Source organism: Salmo salar, chromosome 09 (genome assembly GCF_965601325.2).
Source record: "Salmo salar chromosome 09, fSalSal1, whole genome shotgun sequence".
Lineage (NCBI taxonomy): Eukaryota > Metazoa > Chordata > Actinopteri > Salmoniformes > Salmonidae > Salmo > Salmo salar.
In genome coordinates, this window is record NC_138299.1 from 119,443,060 (window position 1) to 119,455,100 (window position 12,041).

General features: G+C 44.4%; 1 protein-coding gene across 1 annotated transcript in view; it reads right to left on the reverse strand.

Moving 5' to 3' along the window:
- Positions 1 to 12,041, reverse strand: part of LOC106612493 (mitogen-activated protein kinase kinase kinase 10) — a 33,971-nt gene that overhangs the window by 7,312 nt on the left and 14,618 nt on the right. Inside the window, exons 2-3 of the mRNA XM_014213679.3 lie at positions 2,630 to 2,810; positions 819 to 967 (exon numbers count right to left, since the gene is read on the reverse strand). Coding sequence (XP_014069154.2) covers positions 819 to 967; positions 2,630 to 2,810 — 330 coding nt within the window. The remainder of the gene's footprint in view (positions 1 to 818; positions 968 to 2,629; positions 2,811 to 12,041) is intronic.

Below are 12,041 nucleotides of genomic sequence, written 5' to 3' on the forward strand. Positions count from 1 at the left end.
TCTAATGATCAATTAGCCTTTTAAAATGATAAACTTGGATTAGCTAACACAACGTGACATTGGAACACAGAAGTGATGGTTGCTGATAATGGGCCTCTGTACGCCTATGTAGATATTCCATAAAAATGTCCAGCTACAATAGTCATTTACAACATTAACAATGTCTACACTGTATTTCTGATCAATTTGATGTTATTTTAATGGACAAATAATGTGCTTGTCTTTCAAAACCAAGAACATTTCTAAGTGACACCATACTTTTGAACGGTAGTGTAAATTCTCAAATAACAAAGTACAGTGGTTGTCTTTGAGATGTACAGATCTCCCCACCACCTACACCACTGAACAGACCGCATTGCTCTGTAGCACCAATTGCCCTCAGATCCCAAACAATTGTTTATAGACAGACAGATAATATTTCAAGTCCAAGGATGGGCAGAAGAAACAGAAAGAGGAGATGAAAGAGGGGAGAGAGAGGAGTAACAGAGAGCGGACACAGTAGAGGGGTGACAAAGGAGAGATTAAAGGATGAACAGGGATAAGACAAAGGAGAAGGAGAGAGGGATGAAGTGAGAAAGAGCATTAGGAATGCATGGAAATAGTGGAGAGAGAAGTGGAACAAGAGCCTATGAAATCACCAGTTAGCTGACTAGGAGGGGAACCTACAGTACTCTCACTCTGACCACCAACAATAATAGACAGGCTGACAGGAAGCCATCTTGGTTCTAATTAATAAGTGAAACTGGCCTGACAGGCAACTATCTTGGCTCTACTCAATAGGTGAAATTGGGTTGACAGGCAACCATCTTGGTTCTTACCCGCCAGCAGGAGTGCGAAGGGCTCGGGACAGGTGGACGGGACGGGCAGGGTCAGTTTGTTCATGGCCACTCCGTACGCCACGGCCAGCGCATCTATCTCACGGTACGGAACCTCTCCCGTTAGCAGCTCCCATAGCAGCACCCCGAAACTGAGGAGAGAGAGGGGGAGATATATCTTAAAATCACTGGCACTGATCATGATTGTACAGGCTATTAATATATTAACTTAACACAACCTTTATGCTACCTACCTACTAAACTCAGACCCTGTCTTTCAAAGATAATTCGTAAAAATCCCAATAACTTCACAGATCTTCATTGTAAAGGGTTTAACTGTTTCCCATGCTTGTTCAATGAACCATAAACAATTAATGAACATGCACCTGTGGAACGGTCGTTAAGACACTAACAGATGCTGCAAGGAGGAATGAGGACTGCAGATGTGGCCAGGGCAATAAATTGCAATGTCCGTACTGTGAGACGCCTAAGACAGCGCTACAGGGAGACAGGATGGACAGCTGATCGTCCTCGCAGTGGCAGACCACGTGTAACAACACCTGCACAGGATCGGTACATCCGAACATCACACCTGCGGGACAGGTACAGGATGGCAACAACAACTGCCCGAGTTACACCAGGAACGCACAATCCCTCCATCAGTGCTCAGACTGTTCGCAATAGGCTGAGAGAGGCTGGACTGAGGGCTTGTAGGCCTGTTGTAAGGCAGGTCCTCACCAGACAACACTGGCAACAACGTCGCCTATGGGCACAAACCCACTGTCGCTGGACCAGACAGGACTGGCAAAAAGTGCTCTTCACTGACAAGTCGTGCGGTTTTGTCTCACCAGGGGTGATGGTCGGATTTGCGTTTATCGTCGAAGGAATGAACGTTACACCGAGGCCTGTACTCTGGAGAGGGATCGATTTGGAGGTGGAGGGTCTGTCATGGTCTGGGGCGGTGTGTCACAGCATCATCAGACTGAGCTTGTTGTCATTGGTAGGTAATCTCAACGCTGTGCGTTACAGGGAAGACATCCTCCTCCCTCATGTGGTACCCTTCCTGCAGGCTCATCCTGACACGACCCTCCAGCATGACAATGCCACCAGCCATACTGCTCGTTCTGTCCGTGATTTCCTGCAAGACAGGAATGTCAGTGTTGGGCAGCGAAGAGCCATGGGCAGCGAAGAGCCCGGATCTCAATCCCATTGAGCACATCTGGGACCTGTTGGGTGAAGGCTAGGACCATTACCCCCAGAAATGTCCGGGAACTTGCAGGTGCCTTGGTGGAAGAATGGGGTAACATCTCACAGTAAGAACCGGCAAATCTGGTGCAGTCCATGAGGAGGAGATGCACTGCGGTACTTAATGCAGCCAGTGGCCACACCAGATACTGACTGTTACTTTTGATTTTGACCCCCCCTTTGTTCAGGGACACATTATTCCATTTCTGTTAGTCACATGTCTGTGGAACTTGTTCAGTTTTATGTCTCAGTTGTTGAATCTTGTTCATGTTCATACAAATATTTACATGTTAAGTTTGCTGAAAATAAACGCAGTTGACAGTGAGAGGACGTTTCTTTTTTTGTTGAGTTTATATATTGAGGATGTAAATTGCCCCTGAGGGTATGAATAGTTGAGTTATTGAAAGAACTGTAAATTGCCCCTGAGGGTATGAATAGTTGAGTTATTGAAAGAACAAGGACACTAGCTACTGACTGTGGGTGTTGCACGTGCACCATACTGTGTGTACTACATGTCCCACAGTAAAAAAAATAAAAAAACGGTACAGTTACATGACAGAGTGTTGTACCTCCAGACGTCGCTGCTCTTGGAGAACAGGGAGAGTTTGATGACCTCGGGGGCCATCCAGGCATAGGTGCCCGCCGCGCTCATCTTGGTAGTCTGGTGCCACTCCCGTGCCAGGCCAAAATCTGTGATCTTCAGGGTCCTACCACCCAGATCTTCCCTCTCAATGGGCTCCAGGATCAAGACTGAGGAGAAGAGGAAAGAAGATGGCGAGAGAAGGGTGAGGGGGAAGGGGTTGACGGTGTGAGGGGAAAGAGCGACGGAGAGAAGGGAGAGAGAAACAGAAAGGGAGAGATGGGTTGAGTTTGACTGGATGAGTAAAGGTACAGTGTAGGTCATGCATACCACTAGCTGTACTACAACCTGTCCTTCAACAGAGGCCCTTCTCCAAAGCACATTACACATCACACCCTACCATCACATACATAGATAGAAGGTGTGGTTATTAACAAAAGCAATTCAGGTTAAGTGTGTGATTCAAGGGCAGTGCAACCTGGGAATTATCAGCCAGTATCTGACCCTAGTCACCTGGCCATATTCCTCTAATAGGCTATAGGCCATATCTGTCATGAACCTGTATTTTCCTCTGGTCTACACTCAATATATAGCACTATTGGCTAAAGGTATGGTCATATGTTCAGGTCTCTGCCTCACCGACATTATGCACTGTACCCAGCACGTCCGTTTTGAGAATTTCCATACAATGAAGCAATCATTCCAAAGTCTCTAGGTGACTTGGCTGAGTCGTTCTTTCCTGTTGGACTCCCAGCGTTGGCCTTTCAACACTCTCCTCAACACTCTCCTGTCCTCTCTTCTCCCTGCACTTCCTCCTCCATTTCCGCATGAGGGCTGGTTATGGAAATATCTGGAGTGTACACTGTCCACAGTGCTGGGAGGGAGGGAGTTTGTACTTGCTTATCTACAGGCGTATGCAAAGGGAGGCGGAGAGAGGCACAGCACACAGCGAAGTCTTTGTTTAGACACACGCACACACACACACACACACAGAGAGAGAGACCTGGCTCACGTGACACAGGTGTGCCTCTAAGATTCATTATTATGCTGACAGGCAGCTAGTGTCCAAACACACACAACTAAAAGGTCATGTCAAGTACAGTACATACAGTATATACTGAGTCTTCAACTCTTCAAGATTTGACTACATAATGTGCTTTTGTTAATCTCCCGATGTCTCCACTCTACATCAAATACCGTTCTCACATTTTATTTCAGGTCAGTCAACAATGTTCTGGGTTCAATGGCATGATAACATACTGTATATGTCACAAGAGCACTTAGGCAATATTGCCTGTCTGTCGGTCAACATGCACATTGGTGGTTGTGTGTTTGTGCGAGTGTGTGTGTGTGTATGTGTGTGCATGTGTTCTTCATGTGCTTGTTATGTTTCACGTGTGTGTGTGTATAGCCTCCACCCAAGTCTCATCTGAGGGACGGGGAATAGGGGACGGCTGCTGACATTGATAATAAGCCATTGTCATCCCCCAGCTCTATTTTTCTATTTCAATACCAACTGTCTCTCTCCCTGTGAGGGACAGCTGTCTTCCCATTGCTGGATGGGCCCTGTGTGTTAGTGTGTGTGTGGTGTGTGTGTGTGTGTGTGTGTGTGTGTGTGTGTGTGTGTGTGTGTGTGTGTGTGTGTGTGTGTGTGTGTGTGTGTGTGTGTGTGTGTGTGCCTATGAAAGATGGAGAGGGAGTAAGAGAGAAAGAGAGAAAGAGTGAATGAGTTAGAGAGAGAAAGAGAGAGAGAGAGAGACAGAGAGGCATGAATGTGTGTCTGTTTGCATGTGAAACTGAGGGTGTGTCTGTGTCTGTCAGAGTCCATAAATGTGTGTGTTTGACTTAATACAGCGTTGCTTTTGGTGTTTGACTACAGTGTGTGCGCTGTACGTAGCAGTGTGCGTACAGGTGGGGCGTGCTAGTGTTTGTGTCTGTGTATCTCAGTGAGCTTGAGAGAGAGAGAGACAGAGAGAGAGAGAAAGATAGATCATGTTTACAGATATTTGTGATCAAAGCAGAGGCACCTGCTCTCCACTAGCTCTCATGTTGTCCCCATGTCTTCAGCTCCAGCACAACACTTCACAGCATAAGCATACTGATAGCTTATACAAATACTGAAATATTTACATTTCTACTATAGCGAAACTTGAAAAGCAACACAGCGCCGTTCCTGTTCATACATATTATTCACAAAGTGGTAAAGTATTCTTGTCCTGCGTGGCAATAATGTTGAAATCAGTTACTGGCACCCAGAAAAAGACTAAGTGCCATTGACATTTTTCTAGTGCCCATTACCTTCCTCCGCCACAGCCCAGACCTGAACCACCCCTTTGTTCTTTCCCTTGATCCCTCCTTCCCTCCACCCCCCATCCCCAGCCACTGGACCCTGACCCTCATCGGAGAGCAGAGGAATGTTGTGAGTCAATCTTTACACAGAGGCCTGATAAAGGCTAACCATGGAAACTTAACCTTAGTGATCAGCCTTTTAAAGGGGCAATCTGCAATTTCTACATGGAGGGTCATTCTTTGTATCCATAGCTCTGTCTATGAATTTGAGAGTGGTTACATTTCTCCAGCCCCATCCCTCAGCTGTTTACCGAAACAGAGCGAGTGCTTTGTTAAGGTTAGTCATGACAACAGGTTATGTTAAGTACAGGCGGCTGATACACATTGGAGGTGGAGGAGAGTTTGAGAAAAGTCAAAACGTTTAACACTGTACTATTATTATGCAGCGGTGTACTTGGTACTGTCTGTTATATTACATTTATATACAGTTGAAGTCGGAAGTTTACGTACACTTAGGTTGGAGTCATTCAAACTTGTTTTTCAACCACTCCACAAATTTCTTGTTAACAAACTATATTTTTTGCAAGTCGGTTAGGACTTACAACTTTGTACATGACACAAGTCATTTTTCCAACAATTGTTTACAGACAGATTATTTCACTTATAATTCACTGTATCATAATTCCACTGGGTTAGAAGTTTACATACACTAAGTTGACTGTGCCTTTTTAAACAGCTTGGAAAATTCCAGAAAATGATGCCATGGTTTGAGAAGCTTCTGATAGGCTAATTGACATCATTTGAATCAATTGGAGGTGTAGCTGTGGATGTATTTCAAGACCTACCATCAAACTCAGTGCCTCTTTGCTTGACATCATTGTCAAATCAAAAGAAATCAGCCAAGACCTCAGAAAAAAAAATGTAGACCTCCACAAGTCTGGTTCATCCTTGGGAGCAATTTCCAAACGCCTGAAGGTACCACGTTCATCTGTACAAACAATAGTACGCAAGTATAAACACCATGAGACCACGCAGCTGTCATACTGCTCAGGAAGGAGATGCGTTCTGTCTCCTAGAGATGAACGTACTTTGGTGCGAAAAGTGCAAAACAATCCCAGAACTACAGCAAAGGACCTTGTGAAGATGCTGGAAGAAACAGGTACAAAAGTATCTATATCCACAGTCAAACGAGTCCTATATCGACATAACCTGAAAGGCCGCTCAGCAAGGAAGAAGTCACTGCTCCAAAACCACCATAAAAAAGCCAGACTACGGTTTGCAACTGCACATGGGGACAAAGATTGTACTTTTTGGAGAAATGTCCACTGGTCTGATGAAACAAAAATAGAACTGTTTGGCCATATTGACCATCGTTATGTTATGAGGAAAAAGGGGGAGGCTTGCAAGCCAAAGAACACCATCCCAACAGTGAAGCACGGGGGTGGCAGCATCATGTTGTGGGGGTGCTTTGCTGCAGGAGGGACTGGTGCACTTCACAAAATAGATGGCATCATGAGGGAGGAAAATTATGTGGATATATTGAAGCAACGTCTCAAGACATCAGTCAAGAAGTTAAAGCTTGGTTGCAAATGGGTCTTCCAAATGGACAATGACCCCAAGCATACTTCCAAAGAAAATTTGTGGGCAGAACTGAAAAAGCATGTGCGAGCAAGGAGACCTACAAACCTGACTCAGTTACACCAGCTCTGTCATGGAGGAATGGGCCAAAATTCACCCAACTTATTGTGGGAAGCTTGTGGAAGGCTACCCAAAATGTTTGACTCAAGTTAAACAATTTAAAGGCAATGCTACCAAATACTAATTGAGTGTATGTAAACTTCTGACCCACTGGGAATGTGATGAAAGAAATAAAAGTTGAAATATATCATTCTCTCTACTATTATTCTGACATTTCATATTCTTAAAATAAAGTGGTGATCCTAACTGACCTAAAACAGGGAATTTTTACTAGGATTAAATGTCAGGAATTGTGAAAAACTGAGTTTAAATGTATTTGGCTAAGGTGTATGTAAACTTCCGACTTCAACTGTATGAGTAACTATTAAATGGGATTGACAGTGGTGAGTGCTACACAGCTTAACCAGTTAGTCTACTTGACTTTAGTGTGGAGTGACTTTAATGTGCAGTGTCATCAACCTCAGTTGTTATGGTAACCAGGGCAGAGTTCGTGCTCTGTCAGACAGGAAGCTAAGGAGCTGAGACTGAGACAGAGAGGTGAGCCTGGGAGAACTAGGCAGAGTTGACAACACAGTTAGCAAACAAGCATAGTGGCCTCACTGACCTGGACACCCCTATGCTCCTCTTCCCTCTCTTACTCTGTCATCATCCCTCCGTTACTCTCTTTCTATCTTTCCCTACCCTCACATTCTTTTCCTCCAACCTCTCGTTCACGTCTACCTCCGTCCCCATCCCTTCCTGTCCTTGTTACTGACAAGGAGCGTATGGCTGAGCTCTTTGAACCACCACTTCATTAAGTCAGGATTCCTATTTAAGTCAGCCATGTCTCCTTTTGATTTATTTTTGTAAATAGTAGATCAGCTTTAATATTGCAGATAGATTATGGCTTCTATCAATGTAATTGTCTTCATCATTTCACTCTTTTCCCCCTGCCCTGCTACACAGCTTCTCCCTGCAGGCGGTCACGGAGTCTGAGGTGCTAAAGGAGCTCCTTAAACTTTGACCCCCAGAAAAACATCTGGGTCAGATGGTTTAGATCCTTTCTTCTTTAAGGTTGCTGCCTCTATCATCGCTGAGCCTATCTCTGACCTTTTAACCCTGTCTCTCCTCTCTGGGGGAGGTTCCCAGGAATTGGAAGGCAGCCACGTTGCATCCTTTGTTTAAAGGGGGAGTTCAAGCTGATCCTAACTGTTATAGGCCAATTCCTATCTTGCCCTGTTTATCAAAAGTGTTGGAAAAATGTGTAAATAATCAACTGACTGGCTTTCTTGATGTCTATAGTATTCCCTCAGGTATGCAATCTGGTTTCCGCTCAGATTATGGATGTATCACTGAAACCTTAAAGGTCCTAAATGATGTCACCATTGCCCTCGATTCTAAGCAATGTTGTGCTGCTATTTTTATTTACTTAGGCAAATCTTTTAATACGATAGAACATTCCATTCTTGTGGGTTGGCAAAGGAGTATTGGTGTCTCTGAGGGGTCTTTGGCCTGGCAGTGTGTAAAATCAGAACATCTGTTGTCTCAGCCACTGCCTGTCACCAAGGGAGTACCCCTAGGCTCGATCCAAGACCCCACACTCTTCTCAATTTACATCACCAACATACACTACATGACCAAAAGTATCTGGACACCTGCTCATAGAAAATCATAAAAATAAAGAAAGACCCTTGAATGAGTGGGTGTGTCCAAACTTTTGACTGGTACTGTACATGTACACTACCGGTTAAACGTTTTAGAACACCTACTCATTCAAGGCTTTTTCTTTATTTGTACTATTTTCTACATTGTAGAATAATAGTGAAGACATCAAAACTATGAAATAACACATATGGAATCATGTAGTAACCAAAAAAGTGTTAAACAAATCAAAATATATTTGATATTTGAGATTCATCAAATAGCCACCCTTTGCCTTGATGACAGTTTTTGGTATTCTCTCAATCAGCTTCACCTGGAATGCTTTTCCAATGGTCTTGAAGGAGTTCCCACATATGCTGAGCATTTGTTGGCTGCTTTTCCTTCACTCTGCAGTCTGACTTATCCCAAACCATCTCAATTTGGTTGAGGTCGGGGGATTGTGGAGGCCAGGTCATCTGAGGCACCACTCCATCACTCTCCTTATTGGTAAAATAGCCCTTACAAAGCTTGGAGGTGTGTTGGGTCATTGTCCTGTTGAAAAACAAATGATATTCTCACTTAGCCCAAACCAAATGGGTGGTGTATCGCTGTAGAATGCTGTGGTAGCCATGCTGGTTAAGTATGCCTTGAATTCTAAATAAATCACAGACAGTGTCACCAGCAAAGCACCCCCACACCATAACCTCCTCCTCCATGCTTTACGGTGGGAAATACACATGCGGAGATCATCCGTTCACCCACATGGCGTCTCAAAGACGCGGCGGTTGGAACCAAAAATCTCCAATTTCAACTCCAGACCAAAGGACACATTTCCACCGTGTTGATGTCCACTGCTCGTGTTTCTTGACCCAAGCAAGTCTCTTCTTATTATTGGTGTCCTTTAGTAGTGGTTTCTTTGCAGCAATTCGACCATGAAGGCCTGATTCACACAGTCTCCTCTGAACAGTTGATGTTGAGATGTGTCTGTTACTTGAACTCTGTGAAGCATTTATTTGGGCTGCAATTTCTGAGGCTGGTAACTCTAATGAACTTATCCTCTGCAGCAGAGGTAACTCTGGGTCTTCCATTCCTGTGGCGGTCCTCATGAGCAAGTTTCATATAGCGCTTGATGGTTTTTACGACTGTACTTAAAGAAACTTTCAAAGTTCTTGAAAAGTTCCATATTGACTGACCTTCATGTCTTAAAGTAATGATGGACTGTCATTTCTCTTTGCTTATTTGAGCTGTTCCTGCCATAATATTGACTTTGTCTTTTACTAAATAGGGCTATTGTCTATATACCCCCCCCCCCCCCCCCCCCCCCAACTTGTCACAATACACAACTGATTGGCTCAAACGCATTAAGAAGGAAAGAAATTCCACAAATTAACTTTTAAGAAGGCACACCTGTTAATTGAAATGCATTCCAGGTGTCTACCTTATGAAGCTGGTTGACAGAATGCCAAGAGTGTGCAAAGATGTCATCAAGGCAAAGGGTGGCTATTTGAAGAACCTCAAATATAAAATAGATTTTGATTTGTTTAACACTTTTTAGTTTACTACATGATTCCATATGTGTTATTTCATAGTTTTGATGTCTTCACTATTATTCTACAATGTAGAAACTTTGGCAATAGTCCTGATAGCCATTTAATTAACTGTTCAGCGGTCTTATGGCTTGGCGGTAGAAGCTGTTATGGAGTCTTTTGGACCTAGACTTGGTGCTCCGGTATCGCGTGCCATGCGGTAGCAGAGAGAACAGTCTATGACTAGGGTGGCTGGAGGTTTTGACAATTTATAGGGCCTTCCTCTTTCAATTCCTCCCAAAGTTGTTCGATGGGGTTGAAGTCAGGGCTCTGTACAGGCCAGTCAAGTTCTTCCACACTGATCTCGACAAACCATTTCTGTATGGACCTCACTTTGTGCACGTGGGCATTGTCATGCTGAAACAGTAAAGGGCCTTCCCCAAACTGTTGCCACAAGTTGGAAGCCCAGAATCGTCTAGAATGTAGTATATATGTAGTATGTTGTAGCGTTAAGATTTCCCTTCACTAGAACTAACGGCCTAGCCCAAACCATGAAAAACAGCCCCAGACCATTATTGCTCCACCAAATTTTACAGTTGGTACTATTCATTGGGGCAGGTAGAGTTCTCCTGGCATCCGCCAAACCCAGATTCGTCCGTCGGACTGCCAGATGGTGAAGCATGATTCATCCCTCCAGAAAATTTCCACTGCTCCAGAGTCCAATGGCGGTGAGCTTTACAGCACTCCAGCCGACACTTGGCATTGTGCGTGGTTATCTTAGGCCTGTGTGCGGCTGCTCGGCCATGGAAACTAATTTCATGAAGCTCCCGACGAACAGTTATTGTGCTGACGTTGCTTCCAGAGGCAGTTTGGAACTTGGTAATGAGTGTTGCAACCGAGAACAGATTATTTTTACGTGCTACGTGTTTCAGCACTTGGTGGTCCTGTTCTGTGAGCTTGTGTGGCCTACCACTTCAAGGATGAGCCGTTGTTGCTCCTAGACATTTCCACTTCTGTAACGCCCTGGCCATAGAGAGGTTTTTTTTGTTCTTTATTTTGGTTAGGCCAGGGTGTTACATTGGGTGGGCGTTCTATGTTCATTTTCTATGTTGTCTGTTTCATTGATTTTGGCCATGTGGCTTCCAATTGTTGTTGGTTGTTGCTGATTGGGAGTCACACATAAGTGCCTGTTTTTCCGTTGGGGTTTTGTGGGTAATTGTTTCTGTTAGATTGTTTCCTAACAGGACTGTTTTGCTGTCGTGTTTTTGTTCAGTTTTGTATAGTGTTCTTACGTTAATTAAAATGATGATGAACACTAACTCCGCTGCGCCTTGGTCTACTCTCGCTACCGACAGCCGTTACAACTTCACAATAACAGCACTTACAGTTGACCGGGGCAGCTCTTGCAGGGCAGAAATTTGACTAACTGATTTGTTGGAAAGTCACTGAGCTGTTCAGTAAGGCCATTCTACTGCCAATGTTTGTCTATGGAGATTGCATGGCGGTGTGTTCGATTTTATACACCTGTCAGCAATGGTTGTGGCCGAATCCACTAATTTGAAGAGGTGTCCACATACTTTTGTATATATAGTGTAGCTCAGGCAGTAAGAAGCTCTCCCATCCATTTATATGCAGATGATTTTGTCTTAAATGCTCTACAACAAAGCTTTCTTAGTGTCCAACAAGCTTTCTCTGTCCTTAACTTTGTTCTGAAAAAACAAAGGTCATGTTTGAGATACCTACTGCAACTCTCATCCTCCACATACGACACTCATTCTGCCAGTCACATTCTGTTAAAGGTCCCCAAAGCACACACATTCCTGGGTCTCTCTTCTTTTCAGTTCGCTGCAGCTAGCGACTGGAACGAACTGCAAAGAAACACTCAAACTGGACAGTTTTATGTAGTGTTGTGGTGTCTCTCTTGTGGTGATGTGTTTTTTGTCCTACAGTTTTATTTTAATGGTAGGCCGTCATTGTAAATAAGAATTTGTTCTTAATTGACTTCCCTAGTTAAATAAAGGTTAAATAAAAAGTCTCTCCCTCTCCTTCTCTTAGTTAATCTCTCCACCCCCTCTTTCCCTTTCCCTTTCTCTCAGCCTTCCCCCTCTCTCTCTCCCTCCCTCCCTCCCCTCTCTCTCTACCCCTCCCACCTGCAGCCTGCAGGGTGGAACAGCTGTTGCCTCCAACTAATCAACCCCCCCCCCCCCCCCAGAGTAACCACTATACAGCCCCCCACGGCCCACTGCTCCCCGGCATCCCTCCCAGCTC